Source organism: Amblyomma maculatum, chromosome 11 (assembly GCF_055883805.1).
Source record: "Amblyomma maculatum isolate TAMU_Amacu chromosome 11, ASM5588380v1, whole genome shotgun sequence".
NCBI classification, from domain to species: domain Eukaryota; kingdom Metazoa; phylum Arthropoda; class Arachnida; order Ixodida; family Ixodidae; genus Amblyomma; species Amblyomma maculatum.
The window spans coordinates 162508237-162530463 of NC_139354.1; the positions used below are offsets into that span (position 1 = coordinate 162508237).

Below are 22227 nucleotides of genomic sequence, written 5' to 3' on the forward strand. Positions count from 1 at the left end.
TTCTTTATCGAATCTGATGTCTAACTGTTCCCTTTCCATGTCTGAATACACTCTCTAAGCACGCTGTAAATAGGTGCACTGGGAAGATGGTGTCTTCTTGTCTAACACCTTTTTTAATTTAGAATTTTGTCACTTTTTATATGCAGAACTATAATTGCTGTGCAGCCACTATAAATATATTCCAGTACTTTCACATATGGATCATCTACCCCCCCCCCCCCCCCCCCCTTAATTCGCAATGCCTGCATAACTGCTGAGGTTTCGACCGAGTCAAATGCTTTGTACAAGGGCTGGTTATATTCCGAGCACCTTTTTACCACCTGGTTTATAGTATGGATATGAGTGATGTCATAGTACCCTTTCCGAAATCTTGCTTGATCCTTTTGTTGAATAAAGTATAAGGTTGTCCTCATCCTATTACCAGTTACATTAGTAAATACTTTCTATGTAACGGATAGTAAGCAGATTAGTCTGAAAATTTTCAAGTCTTTAGCTTATCTTTTCTTATGAATTAAGATAATTTTAGCGTTCTTCCTGATTGCGGTACTTTCGATTCATCAGTTATTGCGTGTACAGGGTGTCTAGTTTTTCTAGCACGATATCCCCTCCGCCCTACAACAAATCTGTAGTTACCTTATCCTCCCCAGATGCTTTCCCTCTTTCATACCTTCTAAGGCTTTCTTAACCGCGTCCTTATTTACTGGAGGAACGCCTGACTGCTCTTTTCTGCAAATCTCATTTTTGTCCCGACTTCTTTGGCTACTGAAGAGGTCCGTATAGCACTCTTTGACTACCTTGATTATCTTGTCCATGTTAGTAATGAGATTGCCCGCCTTGTCCCTCAGTGCATACATCTGATTTTTGCCTCTGGGTAATCTGCTGTTTATCTCTTTCACGCTATGAGCATTGTTTAGAACATTCTCAGATTTCCCCATATTATACTTCCTTATGTCGGCCACCTTGCGCTTATTGATTACCTTTGATCTATCTGGTTCTATCTGGTTGAAGGGTTGGAGGCTTTCATACTTTGGCGTATCTTAATCAAATATTTCGTCTCCTTAGATAGTTTACCGGTATCCTCTCTAAGAGTTCTACCGGTACCGCGCACTCATAATGATATCTCTGAAATTATTTTTCATTGCGTCTAGGCTAACGTCCTCGGTTGGCATTGAATATCTGTTCTGCGGCGAGAGCCTGAATTCTTCTATTTTCCCCTCACCGCTAAATCATTGATAGACTTCTTCCACACTAATCTGTTTCATCCCCTCTTTAAATCCAAATTATTTCGAGATCATACCATCCTGTGGTCACTGCGTCGAGCCTTTCTGCTTATCTCTACATTCTGCACAATTCTAGAGTTAGAGCATGGCATGAAATCAGTTTCATTCATAGTCTCCCCGCTAGGGCTTCGTGTACACTTCCGGTTCTTCCGTTTGCTAAAAAAGGTATTCGTGATTCGTAAGTTATTCGCTTCGCAAACTCAACTAATAACTTCCCCCTACTATTCCTTAACCCAATGCCATCGTTGCCCACTGCCCAGGCATTGGACAGTGAAGTCGTCCATCAATTCAGTATAGTTGCAGTTTTGTGGGGTTTAACGTCCCAAAGCGGCTCAGTTTACGAGAGGCGCCGTAGTGGAGAACTCCGGACATTTTGACCACCTGGTGTTATCTAACGTGCACACTGACATCTCACAGCACACGGGCGCCTTGCTTTTCGCCCCCATCGAAAAGCGGCCGCCGAGGTCGGAATTTGATCCCTTTATAAGGAGGCTATAGTACAACATATGCCTTATTTGGCCTTCTCACTAAGCCCTATGATATCCCATTTCATAACCTCTAGTTCCCCTGACAGCACTGCTAAACTAGCCTCTAGCATTAAACGTTGTCAGGGCCAGTTTACAACGGCGGCATTTCCGAAGCCTATATTCAAATCGGGTATACGTTCCTCGCCACTCAGCTATCGACCCATATCGTTAACCAGCAACTTTTAAAAGCTTCTTTAGCATACCAACCACAGCCAAGTCATTTGGTACCTCGTAGATCATAACATTATTTTCAAATATCAGCACTGTTTTCGCAACGGTTTTTTATGTGACAATCAACTAGATGGCTCTGTTAATGATTTACAATCATCACTTAGTGCGAGGGTTCAAGTCGACGCAGTTTTTCGGGATTTTTCAAAAGCTTTCGATTGGGTCCCTCACCACAGACTTCTATTAAAACTAGCACAGCTTAGCATCCACCCTGATGTCTCTCCTGGATTAATGACTTTTTTTTGTTCTAGAACTCAATTCAATTCATTTAATAACTCTAACTCTTCTTCGGCTTATGTGATATCTGCTGTACAACAAGGAAGCATGCTTGGTCGTTGCTTTTTGTAATCTATAATAATGATTTTGAGTTGATCTTTTCGCAGATGGCTGCCTAATTTTCCGCAACATTGTTAATGACATGACCGTCAATTCCTACAATCTGACCTGAATGCAGTAACCTCATGATGCTCATCCTGGTTAATGACTTTAAACGTTTCTAAAACAAAACGGATATCTTTCACTCGTCGTACAGCCCACATTTCAACCACTTACATGCTTAATTACAATGCTGGAGAACTCAAAAAACAAATCCGGGCCGTGGCGGCTGCTTTTTGATTAGGGCGTAAAGATAGGTGCTCGTGTGCTGTGCAATGTCAGAAATTTCAGGAGCTCTCGACTACGGCGTCTCTGAGTCGCTTTGGGACGTTAAACCCCATACACCAAACCAAACTTACAAATTCCTTGGGTTGCATCTTGATTAACGTAGCATCACCAAATCGACCTCATCCTAGCTACTGCTAACCGTTCACCTACACGTACACACAAACACGATTCTATCCACGTTGCAAAACTCGCTTATATCGTTACAATACGCCCTAAAAGTAATATACTGCGGCTCTTTCGGAGCTGATCAAGCCTATGTTATCACCCAACATCGAATCCTTGCGGAACCCTTCTAGACGTTTTATATTAACCGTTAAGGGCCCCGTGTCGCAGAAAGGTCGGTGTCGTCGTCGGCGGCCGCCGTCCCGCGTCGTCCGGCGTTTACCGTGAGCGAAAAATCCCAGAAGCATTAATAAATAAAAACGAGTAGGAAAAATCGCCGACCTAAGGGTCGGACGTGGGCCTCCGGGTTGTGAGCACGCTAACCACTCCACCACGCCAGCTAGATGGTTTGAAATGGACAAAGGCGCGTTTATTGATTGCGGTGTTGTCTCAGAAATGTCCCTTAGAGAAGTGTATTGTGGCGTATAATAATTATGAGCATGTAAATTACAGAACACGCAGTTAAGCGAGTGGCAAATTACTTTTCCGCTGTACTTCCTCTTCGCTTGGCGCGCACGTAGCGCCATCATGCGTGTGGCGCACAGAATAAGATAGACGAGGCATGGCCTCCGAGACCTTCATCGCGCCGGCTCGGGTCGGCAACCATGTTGCCGACGAACTACGACTGCAACTTGAGGCCCGCGCGTTTCGGCAAGGTGGCTGGCAGCGCTTCTATGTCCCGGAAGGATTAATAAATAAATATGAGTATAGCAACGCTGTCGCGTTCCATTCTTAAAGGCGAAGCTTAAGCGTCCTCCAACTTTTTTTCAGACAACTCACATTTCACAAGCGTTACAGCATTAAAAAAAACGTGCTGAACTGCAGGACACCGAATTATGGTGAACATGCTTGGTTAACAATCTTCTGTAATCAAACGTTAGACGAAATATCGTCTGGTCAGGTGGTGACATAAAGAAAATTATAAGGTCACTGACCAAGTCAAAGTTTAATGAAAGCGTGATTACGTTTCGGAAGCCCTGCGGCTTCCTTGTTCACAATGGGGAAACCAGAATAAAGAATGCGTTTTTAGCTCTTTCAAAATGCATCGTAATGATCTTGCATAATCAGATGGCAGATTCCCTTGCGTCCGATTGAGTGTGCCATGAGTGGTCTGAATCATCAAAGACTCTAGATACAATCGTCTAGAAGCGATCCGTTCTCTGGCAAGCACACGTGCCCCGTCCGAATTGATGGCGTGTCCAGTTTCTTGCACGTGTTCGGCCAGAGCGTTGTAGCACTGTGTCCGTTCGCCACATCATATTTGCGCTGCTGTATCCGTTTGCACACAGCCCAGTTCATGTTTTCCTCAAATCGAGAAGCAGTGCCAATCTCTCTCAACATGCCATTCCGCGTTGTCCGGCGAGTGAGCAAGGACTGCTTGCTGGGCATTGATCGCAACAAGAACAGAAAATGTCCAAGCAGTAGCACGGTAAGGAAACTACACCTTAAATAATATATAAATTATGCACTTTTCTAGAACAGTTACAACTGCTACTCACAAAACAAGGGCACGATCTTTTTCCAGTAAGAATGACCAACTAAAATATGAGTAAGATGTCACATTCCCATTGGAACTTCTGCACAACATTCTATTTTGTATTTGAAAGCCCCTTTCATCAGATGTGGATGTGGTTACCTCAATCAGCAGTTGCCAAAGTAAATATTCTGCATGCCAATTATCACCTATCAGATGACCTCATCAGATCCTAGCTGGAGTCCACCAGGGTCTTTTTGTTTTCCTGCTCTCTCTTGGTAAACATTTTTGCCAATAACAACCTCCATCTGTGCCATTTTTAACCATTCACTAACTATCATAGCTTGAAGCCAGCAGAAATGCTTTGTGCTTGAATAGGCTCCTAAAGTAAAAAGTCATAACTATATTAGTCCTCACTGTTATACAGTCTTTCACAATGTATTTTAAACACACCCTCAGCGTGCTATTATAGAATTGCAAGAAGATTATAAAGTTGCTCAGATGCAGTTTGGCATTAATTCTGAACAACTGCTACTAACACTTCTTACAAAAAAATATATATACAGGCAGAAACCTAAATATGTCTTGATGAGCTGCAGATCTACAGATGATGAACATCAGTGTAAAATGGTAAAAGTGGGCATCTGTATTGACTAACAATAAAATTTATTGCTGACCGATGCCTTCATTAATATTGTTACATCTTACTGTGCCATTTTGACAGATGAAAGCAGCAAATATTATCACGAGTGGTTATTCTTTATGGCCTCAAGATGTCTTTGGAAAGAAAAGGATGAGGTTACAGGGAACACAGAAAAAGGATGCACTTAAAGTGGCTTATTGTGTATCCCGACTTCAAGGTAGGCCTGATTTTTCTGTTCCAGGACAAGGATTTAAACTTTAGCAATGTGTATGTGATGTGCAGGGCTTAATATCTGAGAAAGATGAGAAAAAGTCTAAGCGAAGTCTAAGCAAGAGGCTTCTGTCAATGGTTGTCTCAAAGCAGCTAGAATGGCTAAAGGTTACTATACAGGCAACAGAGGATAAAAACTCTTCATGTTAGAAACACCTCTTGTACGCTATATCACTTTGTGATTTAAACCTTATAAACCAAATAATCTTAATGCCAGTGAAACCAAGTGAGAAGATGTTGTTTTCACTTATTCAGCCATGAAATTAAATACAATTTTCTCATAAAAATAGAACAGGTAAAACTGAAGCTAAAATCACCAGAATGGCAGGAAAATGTACAAGATGAATTCAGGTTTATTACTTTGCCCTTCATAATTTTTTGTTCTGTCAGCATAATGGGAATGCTACTGACAAAGATGGAACTGTGGTGCCAGGCATTTAGAAAACGAAAGAGCCAGCAGCATGCCTAGGACCATCATACTTCCTGTGCTGTACGACAGCTCTGCTACGTTCAGCAGTTGTTACGGCAAGTTAGTATCTAGCTCAAGATTCTGTCTCACAGCACTGATGAAAAATGTAAATATGTGTCAAATGATTATGAAGACAAATAGAAAAGTTGAAGCCGTTAAGTTCACATTTTGATGAGAACAGAGAAGCATACCCACATCAGCTACATGAGAGTTGAAATCATGGCCTGCTCATAAAAGTCAGACACAGAACCAAATATATTTAGAAGGGTGGATGATTGGACTTGTTATGTTAGTTCATGAAGCAAGAAAAAAAATTGCAGTGCAATAAAAAGCCAGTCAAGGAACTCCGTGCAAAAAAGAAAAAAAAAAAACAGTTGCCATCGTCCCATAAAATCATTGACTGTCACATAATAAGAAAAAAGTATGGTGCAGCGATCTAGTGCTAGATTGGTTTTTCGGCTCCTAAAAAGTTGAGTTATTATTTCGCAGAAGATATGTCAGACGTCTAAAAGGCGGTTGACTGCACAAAGAAGCATCGGGAAAAGTTTGTTAACTGCGTCGAAAATGCTGTGTATGCATGAAATATCTCTCTCCTGTGGCAAACAATGTGTGGGGCAAATGGGCAGATGCCTAAATGATTAGCTGCGGTAGTATGGGCCAGACGTTAAGAACATGTGTGGGAAAGGTCTGTTGGCCACTGCCGCATTTGCAAATGCATTCTTCCCCTTCTAAAAAAAAATGCTTGGTTTTAAAAGTGCACGAAAACCGAATAACATGTTAAATAATTGAAGCGAAATAGACTGCACTTTTCGAAGGTGATTGTGTTGTGCTGTGGCCGAAAGAGCTCGCATATCTAGGAGGTACGCTTTGCTAGTGCATGTTCTGATCGTGCACTTGTGATACGATGGTATAAAAACCGCCCTTCCTTTCCAAAATAAATATTGCTGGAAGTTAGCACTCTGCGTGTTTTCTTTTTCTGTCCATGTCTTTTTTGTGCTACGCTTTCTTCCTTGCAAATATATTTGTACTTCTGGCTTAATTTGAAGGAGTGTCAATTATCTAGTAGTACAATTTCCAGTAGCTATCTTACTTAGGTCTGGTGCACCAAGAGTTATAAGCATGCAGCCCAAATATTGCAGAATACATAGCAAACTGTTTATAAAAAATTTTGCACTACAGGAAAACAGGTTATATCAGTATAATACAATAAAATTTATTCTTGGTGATGTCATGGTAATTAAAATAATGCTCAGTGTTATGCAGTATTTAACCATAATGCCACCAATAATATTACATAAGCAAAGGAACAAAATTATTCTAATTACTGGAAGCGGGTTGATTTAACTTAAAACGCTTCAATATCCATTGCTCTGATACCTGCACATATTAATCTTTTAAAGAAACATATATATTTTGTAGACAATATACACATCTAATAATTGCCATTCCCTTTTGATCATTTTGCATTCCAGGTTGACATCGCTGATGGCACAGGAATAGAAAAGACATGCAGAATGAAGGCTGACACGATAAGACAGCTAGAAAATGAAATAGAAAAAGAGAGAACATCAGGACCGAGCAACGCATATACATCACAGTGTCATCCATGAGAGTGTACAGTGGGCAGGCTTCAGCCAAGGTGTAAGTAAACAAGTATCGGCCAAAATACATCACCTTGTGCGCGAAGGCACAACATGTGTCAAAACAGTTAAACAATGCTTAGACTTTTATGTCAAAGAAGGTCTCTTCGCAAATCAGTCAAAGCCGGACACAAGCTGCCGAGCATTCTTCCCAACTGATGCAGATATACGTAATCATATCCAGGCTGCGCTTCATAAAGACAGGATTAGCTCCCTAGATCAGGAAAATGACTTAATCATATCCAGGCTGCGCTTCATAAAGACAGGATTAGCTCCCTAGATCAGGAAAATGCCGAAGTCTTGATAGGTACATACGAAAAGGATGAACCAGACAGTAACACTTTTTACAGATCATACAAAAAGAAAATGTTTAACAATCTGAGATGAGAAAGTGATGAAGTACAAGAAAAATTGGAACAAGAATGTAAAAAAACACTTCTGTTATCAATCAAAATTCATGAAAAAGATCATGCTGAAATATGGCCAAACTGTTGCATGCCTAGATGCAACTAATAAGACAACGAACTATGGTTTGCCACTTTTTTTTATCGTTGTAAAGAGCCCGCACGGCTGTATGACAGTTGGAGCTTTTATACCACAATTTGAAACAAGCACTTACATTGCAGAAGCACTTGCAATTTTCAAAAACTGGAATCCAGCTTTCTACCCTGACTGTTGGATGATTGACAACAGCCAAGGTGAGATAAATGCTCTGCATGAATTTTTTCCGACAAGCAAGGTGATTTCCACCGAGGGCAGTCATGGGACAGGTGGCTCAAAAAAGTGAAAGCTGTGTGCAATCAAAGGAAGCTGTACTTGTTGCTCTCCGGAAGATTGCAAACTCAACTAGTGAAGAGGAAATGGAACAGAACATCAGTGATTCGAAGAGCTCCGAACATTGGGAGAATGAAAAACTGCAGAGGTACATAGAAGGACATTGGCTGAATGTTGTGGGTGAGAGCTTACAGGCTAGATTTCAATGTTGTAATAACAACAAACAACGGTACAGAATCACAAAACAAAATTTTGAAGCACAAGTACTTGAAAAGTGATGAAGGAAGAAAAACGTCTCTAACCACGTTAGTATCTGTTATCGTAAAGAAGTTTTTACCAGAAAGGCAACAGGAATACCATAGGCGTTTGATGGCTGCGTCGTCATCATACAGGCTTACAGTGACACTGTACCGATATATCTACATAACAGACCTCCATCTTTCGTCAAACACATGATGCAAAGAGTATACACAGCTCTAGAATACACTGAAAGTGATGTCAGCAGCACAGGTACGGCCGGAGAGTCCACTGTGCGATCGCAATCTTCCCCTGGCTGGCACACGGTAAACATGTCTCGACCCGAATGTACATGCATGGACTTCAAGGTGACCAAATTTCACTGTAAGCACTTCTGTGCAGTCTTCCGGCTAACAGAAATTTCATTCGAACCTGAGGGCTATTTAAACAGTTCATATATCTCTGTAGCAGAAATGCCCACTGCTTCGAAACCTGGCACCGAAGTAGACTATGAAGTAAATCCCCAAGAGAGTGACCAACAAGAACACAATAGTCCGAATGAAGAGTCAGTACTCCCGATAGCCCCATGCTCCTCCAAACAATTAAAATTAAAGCGAAAGAAAGCTCGAAGCCTTGCAGAAAAGTTCACCAGCCTTCTTTACTATTGTACCGATTCTTTGGCTTTGGACGATGCTTATGAGAAGCTCGAGGCAGCTTGTGCTACTTTGAGTGCATCCAAGTGGCTTACATATACGAAACTCTCCGACCAAAGGTTGTTCAAATCATAGGCTCCGTCCTCGGCAGAAGAAGCAAAAGCAAGTTCCTTGTTGCCAGCAAGGATGAGCAGTGAGCATTGGCAAGCGTGCTGAGGACTTACGCAAAACAATCAACCCTTTTATGTCAGCAAGCAAATGAATTTACAAAAGCAATCAGAGGAAAATCATTACATTGGTCAGGAAGCAATATTTATATTAGAGTCTCAACATTTCAAAGTGGCCACCATGTGGAGACTACAATGACATAACTGCTGTAGTACAGCCCTGATTTCAAAGAAACTGCTTGTGGTTTTAGTAAATACATGAAGTTATCAGTTTTCATAAGCCACTGCTGAAAAAATTGGCTGGACTCTGTTATACTGTTTTCCTGTAGATAAATGAACTAAGAAGAACCCTAATTGCATGGCAGTACAAAAATGCAGCCACAGACTGAATAAACTACTCTGCGCTACCTAAATAAGGCTATGCTTCCAGGCAGCGAGATGAATTTCATTTTTTATGGTTGGTTGATTTATGGGGTTTAACATCTCATAGGGACTCAGGCCAATGAGGAACACCGTAATGGAATGCTCCGGATATTTCGGCCATCTGAGGTTCTTCAGCACACACTGACATTGCGCGGTATGAAGGAGCACTGAACAAGGGATAAAGGGAGTGGAAGCCTCAGTTCGCAGGTCGAGCCAACGTTTTGACAAGTGAACTTGTCTTCTAGGACGAAGACAAGTCCACTTGTCGAAATGTTGGCTCGACCTGCGAACTGAGGCATACCCCGTTTACCCTTGTTCAGTGCTCCTTCATACCGTGTAAACCATCTTCTTCCTCTCATTCTACCTGACATTGCGTAGCACATGGACACCTTGCTTATCACCTCCATCGAAAAGCGGTCGCTGCAGCTGGATTTGATTCGTCCTTTGGTTCTCCAGTCGAGCGCCCTAACCACTCAGCCACCGCAGCGGGAACCTTTATTATGTTCAGCAATCTGGTACCTGTGGGCATATGTACACAGTACTTTGATTTTGCATGCAAATTTTCTAACTTTTGTATTTCTCTTTCTTGTGTTCACACACTCACCTAGTGATATGCTATAATTGCATACATGTTAACTGTACCACATCTTAGAGGGAAATGTTCACTGCAGTGTTCCCAAGTGCACACAGCTTGTATAGTATCCTACTGCATTTTCTGTTCCTGTAATTTGTTTGCCTGTTCTTGCGTTGACTCCATCATATTTACGATGAGGTGATGCATGTTGACATGCACTATTTAATGTATGTTTCTGCTTTAGCATTCACAATACCAAACCAAAGACTTCCTGTTTTTATTCTACCTTGCTAAATAATAATTTTGAAACTGTTGCTTTTTTCTGTACAAATATTATTACTGTATTCATGCACAGAACATGTTGCCATTTGTTACAGTTGTTAATGTAATAAACTGAGTTTGTTCTAAACGACATGTTAACATGTGAATAAAATATCCATACTAAGCATCGTTGTGTATGTGTGTCAAAACCTGTATGCACACACCCAGTAAAAGACAGCCGTTTTATCTGCGAATCAGTTTTCATTTGCTGTAGCAAACATGGAGGAAAACACCAACTGTAGCAGTATTTTTGTGTTCTTTGCAGAAGGTTATGTTGTAATTTATTCTGATATTAAGAATACATTGCCTTTTCTCTCCACACTGCTTTATTTCCTTGGTGCACAGCGGAAGTCAGTAAATGCTTCACCATCTACACATCACAGAATGAAAAAAAAAAAAGAGCATAAAACACCAGTGACATGCATTTTGCTATGCCTATCCTGACGCTATTTGTAGCGACTAGACAGCAATAGGCTGCTTTAATTTAGGTGGTTGAGTACCACCGCAGGTGAGCACAACTGCAACACGTTTTTCGAAAAATTAGCCGCAAATATGTAGAACGCCCCGACACGTAGTACCTGCGCATTGCAATAAGCATTTTGCTACCAACGTTGACACACAAGCTAATCGAAATTCGTTTTTTTTTTTCACGTATACTTTTCCAGCGCTCGTTGTGTGCATTGGCTAGTTTCATTAGTAGGCTTTAATAATCAATGATCCTGTGAAGCGGCCACTCTTTCACCTGTCATTTACGAAGTCGTGAAGGTACAAAATTAAAGTGCTAAGAAGACTGCAAAGCAGTGCACACACGCGAAGGACGCTCAGTATTCGGCTAGCTCGTCTACTGAGAGAAACAAAGAAACGTATTAAGCTGGTTTCTTCCGAGACACCGTATTCGCACCGTATGTGAGTCGTGTCACCCACCACACACATATGGGTTTCACGGTTTTGTTGAGCGCGCGCACACTACGCAGCCGTATCAAACCGAGCCTCGGAACTGGCCGTCTCTTGGCGCACACTTTTGCTTTTTTTTTTGTGACCTCAGCGAAATAATCTGACGTTATGGCTCCGCCCATAAGATAGTGGAGTGTAAGGAATCTCTCCCTGTTGTTCATGGGAGAATGTTTTTGCAGATCGTCGATGCGCAGTCACGTGACACATATGGCAGACGTAGCCAGACGTCGCGTACGCGTATCTCGCGGAGTCCTTTTTTTTTACCTTGTAAGAGGAAACAGTTTGTTTTGTCTACGCCATGGCTCCTCCTCCTACACAGTCTTCTCCCCTCCCCCATGGCTCCAAGCAGTGCTGACATGACTATGGGCAGCAGGAAAACAGATTTTTCCTCCCCCGGGGGAATGAGTGAGCGCAGATTCTATGCGTTGTCATGGTCCGTTCGCAGTTTTTTGCTTTCCTTTTCTTTCTTCCGGTGGGGGTTAGAGCTGGTATTCGAAGCGACGCAGGGACTTCCGAGTCTGCTTCTTCGCAGCGCGCTGCAGGGATTGTGATTTTGCTTCCTCACTACATTGAAAACGTGCAAGAATAGTGACCTTATGCGGGGCCGCAAATATATTGAGTACCTGCTAATGAGTATTTCCACACACGCGTGCCCACAAACATGCAGTTTTATAGTGGCAAAAAGCAAATAACTGTAACTGCATGAGAGCATCTTGAGTGTAAACGTTGATGTTTGGAATTAAGCTGTAAAATTATACAAGATGGTACTTATGGACAAACAATTTTACGCCACTACATATATATATATATATATATATATATATATATATATATATATATATATATATATATATATAAGATGAGGTAGGGGCGCACAAACGAAAACAAAGGTTTATTTCCGACGTTTCGGCCGGGGTCCGGCCTTCGTAAAGGAATGCGCAGAGCAGCCTATGCTTTCCGCTTAAATACATGCGCTATCGAAGGACATGTGACAAGTAGTAACACTGTAATGACAATAGAATAAAATGCGCGTAAAACTACAAATAATACATTGTCAAAGAGGTTATATCATTTCATAATGGCGCGTGTGGCGCTCATGCTGTACAGATATTGTAATCAAGCCCGCAGATAAAGGTGGAGCAGTGGTAGTCATGAATAAAAGTGATTATATCGCTGAAGCAGAAAGGCAACTTTATGACACCACGTTTTATAAACGTTTTAGATATAAAGAAATTGTAATAGACAGCATAGCTGAACGGAAAACTATTCGAAAAGGCAAGCCACTCGTTAGTACCCCTCAGCCCAATCGCAGGGAGATTTTATCTCTTACCCAAGATTCACAAGCCTGGAAACCCCGGCCGTCCAATAGTGTCAGGCATTGGAAAGCCTTTGTCCCGCTATGTCGACAGCATAATCAACATCATTCCGCCCACATTTTCGTCATACCTAAAAGACACCAACCACTTCTTAACAGATATTATCGACCTTGACGTTCCTCATGACTCCCTACTGGTGACGATGGATGTAGCGTCTTTGTACACTAATATTCCCCATGTAGATGGTATCCGTGCGGTGCTCGACGCATACGACGATTTATCATTTACAAAACCGGTCGACTCCTCCACTCTGGCAGTCCTGCTCAAGCTCATTCTACAGTTTAATAATTTCGAATTCAATGGGGATCATTTTGTACAAGTGAGCGGTACCTCGATGGGAACCAAGATAGGCCCAAATTACGCCAACATTTTCATGGGACTACTTGAGAACAAATTCATTGGTAGATGTAGCTTAAAACCCTTTTATTACAAGCGCTACATAGATGATATTTTTTTCATCTGGCACCACGGTGAATCAGAACTTATGTCCTTTATAGCAGGATTGAACAGCGTACACCCATCCATTTCTTTTACAGAATCATATTCGGCATCGTCGATAAATTTTTTGGACGTAACAGTGTCTTTGTCTGGCACTAAACTTGTGACTAAACTTTATAGGAAACCGACTGACAGGCATCAATACCTCCATTTCGAGAGCAGCCATGCAAGGCACTGTAAGACAAGTATACCATACAGCCAAGCACTTCGTTTTAAAAGAATTTGTTCAAAAGATTCCGACTTCGTTGACAACTGCGGGAAACTGCGTGATGCCCTAACAAGACAAAGATATCCAACGCAAATTATTGACGACGCAATAAAACGCGCCGATGTAATGGACCGCAAAGATCTCCTTAGCTCACATGATTATACTCGACAATCAGCGAACCCCACTTTAGTGCTAACCCATTGCGCGTCAGCACCAAATGTTAACGGCATTTTCCGAAAACGTCACAATATCTTTATGCAGAGCAGTCGCCTGACCCAAATCTTCCCACAACCACCTCGTGTCGCGAAATTTGCACGACTTGCTAACTTCATCTAAAATGACTAACCCTCTTTCAACTGGCTGCCGCCCTTGCCAAAAGCCACGTTGTAATGTGTGCGATCACATGACCACCACTACAGTAGTGAAAAGCACAGCATCAGACTTTTTCTGTAAAAGAGAGTCGCGGCGTAGAAAGAAGTCGCATGCTTGTTAATCTTTTTTCACCTGACAGTATCAGTAATGAGTGCCGCTTGTTCTCATCGCGTAGGACGACAAGAAGATAGTGCTGGATGAGAAGGAGGAAGAGGTCCTCGGCTCACCGCTCATCAAGTACGGCGACACCACTGTGTTCCTGCAGCATCTGGAAACTGGGCTGTGGCTCTCATACAAGGTGGCTATGCATCATACGTGTAAGGTATTTCCGATCGTTAACTCGAATGTTTTATTTCCCTCTCTGCAGACATACGAAACTAAGAAGCGGGGAGTGGGCAAAGTGGAAGAGAAGCAGGTAAGCGGCACTCCTCAGTTTGTGCGACGTGTGTCAACACTGTTGTTTAAGCAAAAACACCTAGGAAGTTTTAGTAATTGTGACGGACTGGATATATCGGTTATTCCTCATGCAGTATTTAGCAACAAACATTGAAACGCGCACTCATACATGCCGCTTGCCGATTAAGGCGACAGTGGAGATTCCAGCTGCGGACTGCAGCGAGCAATACGTGGGGATGATTAAGGAAGGTTTAGCTGAAATAAATAAAAGAGAATTTTGTGCAGAAGTGACATGACTTTGGCTGATAAGCAATGCCGCGAACCTTTATTTTCTGTTTTCAACAGCCGCCAGCAAGCGGACTTCTCACTCTGATTGTATGCGGCACACGGACTAATTTTAAGTAATATACGTGCGCAAAAAGACGAGACAAAGAGGAGAAGTGGACAACGACGGCGCACAACTGACAACTGATTTAATCGAAGAACGAAAGAGCATATATATGTACACACACATGTTGTAACCACATGCGCATAGTCAAAATTTATAAAAATATATATCAACAAATGTAAAACTCCCCCCCCCCCCATCACAAGCACGTGGTGAAAACTGCCGACGCACTATCGATTGGGCAGCATGGTCATCTCTTTTTCTGTCAATGCGACGGAAGTTTTACTAACACAAACATTTTGCTTTCGGCTAATATGGAAAGCCTCGGCGATTTCTCGAGTAGTCTGGTCTTTATGAAGAAATCAGTTGTCAGTTCTGCGCCGTCGTTGTCCACTTCTCCTCTTTGTCTCGTCTTTTTGCGCACGTATATTACTGCTCATCATGGTTCACCAACTCGCCCAATCAGCCGTTCTTCTGATTTTAAGTAGAGTTAGTTGTTGGGCTAATTGGTATTCTAGATTTAAGAACATAGTTTTCAGCAAAAACGCACGCGGCCGAAGAAAAGAACAAAAAGGAAGACTAGAGACGAACACAACGCTCCAAAGGTTTCAACCTCAACACAGGCTACACCCCCCGCACCAGAAGGAGGATGCTGCAGTGACAATGGCTCAGTCCACAATGCCGGTGTTCCGGTTCTCATTCAACAGCATGACAGCACCCCATCTTGAACAACATCACGGGACAAGATCCACAAGACGAACTCAATTAGTACGGCCGAGTTGCCCATTTAACCATTGGGTTGAGGCTCCGCTGAAGCTGCAGAACACCTTCTGCGCTGAAGCTCCAGAAGGAGTTGTTGAGCGCGTTCACAAGCCTTGTGAGAAAAAAGACGGCTCCCCCGAACCAAGATCCAACTCCCAAATGAATACATCCTAAATTATGTCGAAAAAATAACATGACAGAAGATATTGTCACAGCAGCGACATCAGTGCCATCACCCCAGCCGCCGGCGCCATACATCATGACGTACAGCGACGTGTCGCGTACCCCTGCGCCAGAACCTTCGACACCCCACAACCCTGCTTCTCGCACTCGTCCTGCGCCCCGATATTCAGTTTCTACGGGTGTGCCTGATTCTCGACTACCCGTTCGCAAAGCACACGCGTGGCGTACGCAGAACAATATACATTGGTGCCTCAGATGGGCTTGCGCGGATTTTCAGCGGATGCCCTTTGGCCGAGCTATGGAGAACGACCTCGGGACATAGACCAGTACCTCGGCGACAACCTCCCACCTATGTCCCTCCCGCGATATCAGTCCAGGTCACCATCATCACCATCATTTTCCTCTAGCCGCCGTTCTTCCTTCAGGAAGTCCCCAAGTCCGCGCCGGGAAAAATGAGGACGGCGACCCTCAGGTGTAGGGCCGCCCTTCGCTCGCCGATTCGATCACACAGACTGACATTCGACCTTCCGCTCAGATCAACAGTCCGACCACTTTCCGACGATCGCCGAAGCTTTCCTCGGACGCCCCAAATCGACTCCGCACGACCAACGAGTCCGACAACCTCCCGACGATCACAGAAGCTTACCTTCGACGCCGCAATTCGACTCCACGAACGACCCGTCAGCCCGACGATCCCTGATGCACCGCACTTTGTCGACGGTTAGCTCCTTTCTGCCGAGATACCGATCGTCGTTGATAACCACCACACGACTGTCCTTGTAGATACCGGCGCTGATTTTTGCTTTATGAGTCGTGGCTTTGCTACCATCCTGCGAAAAGTCGACTCCTTGGCACAGAGCCCCGATAAGGACAGCCGGAGGGCATGTTGTAACGCCGCTCAGAGTGTGCGCCGCTCGCACCGAGATTCGCCACGTACCTTTCTAATGTCGCTTCGTTGTGCTAGCAAAGTGCTCCAAGGACCTGATTCTCGGCTTTGATTTTCTTAGGGAAAACGGCGCAGTCATCGACCACCGGGACTTCATGGCGGTTTTTTCCACTCACCGCTCAATTTCCGACGGCTTCACACAGCACAGCGACGACTACACAGGCAGGCCAGTTTTCCTAGTGTGCGATAACTATTTCACTCTACCTCTACTTACTAGCTTGTTATTTACAGTGCACAGCGACAACCATCTTGCCTTTCAAGGCCTCGCGGAATTCATTGTTGAGTCTGCGTTGCTCGGGGAGGGAGGGGAGGGGGTCTTTGAATTGAGTAATAAATGAATTTAACTGCTTTTAACGAACTTTAGCGCCGAATACCGCCATTTACCGCAAGGTATAGCCATCGCATATTTTGACGAAGTCAGCGCGCCCTCCGTTCACTCCGCCCTGTCACTGGCCAACGAGAGTCCTCCCGACGGCACTGCACATACTGTTCAAACTGACGTAAATCCTGCTTTGTCTCTTACCCAGAAACGCCGCCTTCAAGCAATTCTGGACACTTACCATGACTGCTTTGCCGTCGCTTCCAAAGTGAAACAGACGTCAGTAGCCAAACATCGAATTATAGTTGATCCCACTGAAGGCCCTATCCGCCAACCCTCCTAACGAGTGTCGGCGAAGGCAGGCTGGTGAAATGCTCCGCGATGATGTGATCCAGCCCATGGGCCTCCAGTTGTGCTGGTCGCTGAAAACGTTGGAACACTCAGATTCTGGTCGGCTATAGGAGGCTCAACAAAATTACGAAAAAGGACGCCTACCTATTGCCTCGAATTGCCGACTCGTTTGACCGACTCCGTCACGCCAGATACTTCTTATCGCTCGATCTACGCAGTAGGTAGTGTGAGTTCGAAATCGATGAACGTGATCGAGAGAAGACGCGGCGCCAGTAGCAACATTGTGGCAATATAAATGCTAATTCCTTGATACGAGGCGTGAAGAGTCTCGTTTTGCTTGCCTCGTAAAAACCCACCAAGGACGGTGGCTTGATTTGAAAAGGAAGCGTCCTGTATTGAACAAACCCTCGACACCCGGACTCGACAGTACAACCGCCCGTCACAACTCAGAAGCGGCGACCACCGCCACTGACTTATGGGAATTTATAGACCTTTTCACGACCCTGGGAGAAACCGCTTTGACTGGGCTGTGAAGTAGGCGGGTGGGGAGAATCTGCAGTTTTTCCTGGGCTATGAGCACAGCCCAGTCTCTATTATGGCAGCGCCCTTTGGCCAATTTTGAAAAGGTCTATACGCGACGTTGGCCACGAAGAGCGTCGCAGGCTGCTACCATCATTCAACATCACCAGTTTGCGACGCTCACTGACATCGTACGCTAAGAAGTGCTGGCTCTTGGTGCAACTCCGAAATCGATGGTCGTTCCTAAAAAACCACCTGCCGTAAGCGACGCCGCCGTAGCTCACCTTCACGATGTGAGGCGCAAATTCCTCGTCGCCTCCATCTCCTTCCCAAAAGCCGCCAATTGGCCCCCGCCACAGACCCAAAGAAATGCGACGCCTGGAGGGTTTTGAACAACCGCCCGCTGTGCTTCCACAGTGGTGAACATGGTCACATCCTTCGTAATTGCCAGTATAGACGGATTACTCTGCGAATCAGCCCACAACCACGTCCTGCCCAACGACCTCGGAAAATTGATGACTTCCTGCACACAGGAGATAATGCAGAGTCAATCGCTTGTCCCGTTCCCCATCATCGTACCGCTCAAGATTATATTTGCGTCCCCGGTCCGCAACTATGAGCGCCGAGGGTCCCCTAGTCCCCGGAGGGGAACTAAGCCAACAATCTATGGAGGTGAGGTTGTTTCAAGGAAAAGCGAAGATTCTTCGTCGCCAAAGACTAGCGCAGACGACGCCGCTTTTACGCTGACGCTCCTTATGAACACGCCCTCGGCGATCACACGTCCAGACTTGAAAGTCACACCGTCGCCCAGCGACATCACAACGGCGTACCCCAGCCACAACTTCGGCACACGACGAAGTCGAGATCATACACCGAAGCCAACATGCATGAAGTTGCTGTCAACGGTCGCACGGTTACCGCCTTAGTGACACAGCAGTCGACTGCACAATAGACGATTTTAGTTTCGATGCCTGGGCGCAGCCATCTTAGTTTGATGGCGGCGTCCCTTATGAGCCAAACTGAGAAAGTCCGCTCCGGCTCCTCCATGACGCCATCTTGGGATGTGCTGTGCGTGTTGATGCTGCGATGCTGCAGAATAAAGGTGCTGTTTTGGGGCGCTCGTGAAAGCCATCCAACATCTTGGTGCTATTTTGTGTTTTATTTGAGCGCGCCAACAAACCGTATACTATCCGTTTGGCATGGCCGCAGCTGTTGGAAACAGCGCTAGCGGCCCGGGCGACTGCGAAGGACTGCGCTCCGCTTCCGCAGGCCGAACTCGTCACAGTTATCTAGGAGGATGTACCTGTTGTATCTTTCACGATACATGTATTTTCTAATATATTTTATAATCGCAATGGTAACTGTACACACAAACACACAGCGAATGAACCGTACGGGCAGCTACCGAACGCGGAATACAAATACTGCGGAAAATGGTTTCCAGCCATCACTGCATTGATATAACATGAAGTGTGACCCATTTTATGCCGTGCATTTTCTCTCCGTGTACCGTGTATTTCCACATATTTATATTCGATGTTGCGCTGCTTTCATTTCGCATTAAAGGCACGGGCAGCGTTTACCACGGTTACGCCGCTAACCGTTGCTATCGCTTACCGACTTGGCGAATGCATGCGTCGGTAGTGCGTCGGCGACCGAGTGTGAAAAGCATACGATCGAGCTGTCCTGCTTCAACGATGTATACTTTCAAGTTAAACCATTGTTCAAGAACAGCACATAATAGAAGTAGTGTCTAAATCATCATCCGTCGACGTTTTTATGCAGCCTTGTTGTACGTTCGGCGGCACAGCAATATCGTTATCCCCATCCCGATGTATTGTTGTGCAAAACGTCGAAAACATGCGCTCTCAGCCGCACCAAAAATGAAGATGGCAAACTTGCAGGGCATACAGGAGCGCTTACGAAAGCGCTGGCGCGGCGGATGACGGCACTCTCACCGAGCGCTACTCCATAGTCATCATTAGGCCTAAATTATTTCGCATCGAAGGCATATCCGACGGCGCTTTCTAATTGCTCAGCACTAGTGTATACGGTCTCTCTTGGAAGTTTCTTACTGCCGATCCCATTTTATCAGTAAAAGAAAGATGTACATTTCGGTGACGGTAGCGGAGCAGCATGCAGACGATGATCCGCGCGCCGCACCAGCGGCAGCTGGCTATGTTGAGAAACTTGTTTGTATTGCGATTATTAACCACACGGTATGGGTCAGAGATCCGCAAGAATTTTTTTATTATTATTGTTTTGCTATCGGCTTATTGTTTAAGTGAATAACAGAGCTGACACTCTCTTATGGCGCTGGCGGAAGATCCAAAGCATCGTTAGCGCGGAGGGCTTACGGGAGGCACGGCCTGCCCTGCGTGCGTGTTTACTACAACGGAGGAAGTAAAATGGGCATCATATTCGTGAGTCCGTCATTGATACTAAGTCTGTCTGGCTTGTACAAAACGTTCATAAGCGAATTGAATCAGGGTTGAATGGAAAGCGGTGAAGCAGAAACACTCGAACGGTTGTTGCACGCTTCTCGCATATGCCCTCGGCAATCATCTTGCAATTTCTTTGATTGCTTGTGCAGTCCACGATCACCAGTTGCTGTCCCGATGTATTACCACTAAAAGGGGCGCTAATAAAGGTATCGAACGACAATATAACGGCTGCAAGGCTGCTCTGCTATGCATGAAGCGTGCTAATGCACAGCCCACTCGGTACTGGCAACCATGGGCCGGCGCAATAAATCTGGTTAGAGAACATTTTCCTCCTCTCCTGCTTGCTCTCGGTAAAACGGTCTATAGAAAGTAACGACCGCTTGGGATGGCCGATTGATTGGCACCGCTGGTGGTAGTCTCATTACTCAGTCGGGGGGACGCACTAACAAAGTGGCCGTAAATGGACGTATTTTACCCCTTCGTAGTCGTACAGCCGGGTTTGCGCGACTTTATTTTTGGGACTTTCTGAATGAACATCGGGCGACCATCGGCCTTCGCTCAACAAGCTTCCTACGGATAAAGCCCTACCTGCAAGTTCGGCGCATGACATTGCTCTAAACGTCCTCAACGAAATATCGTCCTCTGCGTGGGTACCGGCGGCCTCTAAACCACTGAAGGTGTTGTCGAAGGAAACATACAATTGCGGCGTAGACTGGGAATCGCAAGAGGCGTCGCCCGTTTCCGATAACCTAATGGAACTTCACTGAAGAATATTGCAACCTGAACAAAGGTACGACGATTGCTTTCATCGATAAGCACACCCGAGAGGTCTTCGCCTTCCCGCTCACGATGCAATGATCCGCACCCACGTTCGTCATCCACCCAATGCTACACCGGGACTGAATCCGCACTGCTCTTCAAAGGTTCAGCAAGTGCTTTTTGTTATCGTCGAAGGTGCGACACATTCCATTGGTAAATCATAGTAAATTCAAATGTGCCGAACCCCCTCAAAGCACCGCATTATGACGGACGAACACGCCCTACAGCTTCGTGAAAGCCCCTACCGTGTATCGCCCCAAGAGCGCCACTCCATACTCGGTCAAGTAGAGAAAATGCTTCCAGACGATATCATCCAGCCGTCGAAGAGCTCCTGGGCGGCACCAGTTGTTCTAGCGAAGAAGACGGCCCACTTCGTTCTACGCCGATTACCGATTACTGGCTCTTCAATGCTAACTGACTGAGGCGCGGGTACTGGCATATTGGGGTCGAAGAAAGAGACGGCGAGAAGACAGCGTTCATCTCACCAGACGCTGTCTTCGAGTTCAAGGTGAAGTGAACTGAAATTGATTTTGGTTTTCTTACAAATGAACAAACCAGGGTAGATTTGATTGGTATCGTTTGATTACGTCCTTTGAAACCACCTAAAATGCTTCAGCTGTGCTGCACGCCATTTAATCATCAGGGCTAACACAGAAATCGGAGAAGTGCCACTTCGCCCGACAGGAGGTTTTATTCCTGGCCCAAATTGTAAGCGAGAAGAGTTCGATCAGACACGCAGAAAACAATTGTGATCGCCGTTTACACAGCCTGCCAACAAAAAGACTGACGTACCTTTTAAAAGCAGAAATCTTCAGCAAACCCAAGCGCCACGTACAGTCCCCTCCTATCCTAAACCACTTTGACGAAAACACTGAGACTGAAACTCACACCGACGCAAGCAATCTCCACTTAGGCGCCATTCTCGCTCAGAATAATGGCGGACAGGAGAAAGCTATCGCGTACATCAGCACATCCCTCTCAAAAGCCGAAGCCAATTGCTCGACGACAGAGAGTGCATCGCGATCATCTTGGCCAATTCAAAGTTCCACCCGCACCGATACAGTCCACTATTCAAGGTGGTAAGCGATCACCACGCGCTCTGCTGGTGACCAATTTGAAGACCCCTCCAAGACATTGCCCAATGGAGCCTACATCTTGGAGAATTTCACATTTCTGTAGTCTGCAAG

At 44.9% G+C, this 22227-nt stretch overlaps 1 protein-coding gene across 1 annotated transcript in view; it reads left to right on the forward strand.

Moving 5' to 3' along the window:
• Window positions 1-22227, forward strand: part of RyR (Ryanodine receptor) — a 1181579-nt gene that overhangs the window by 149444 nt on the left and 1009908 nt on the right. Inside the window, exons 11-12 of the mRNA XM_084584752.1 lie at window positions 14089-14211; window positions 14281-14328. Coding sequence (XP_084440878.1) covers window positions 14089-14211; window positions 14281-14328 — 171 coding nt within the window. The remainder of the gene's footprint in view (window positions 1-14088; window positions 14212-14280; window positions 14329-22227) is intronic.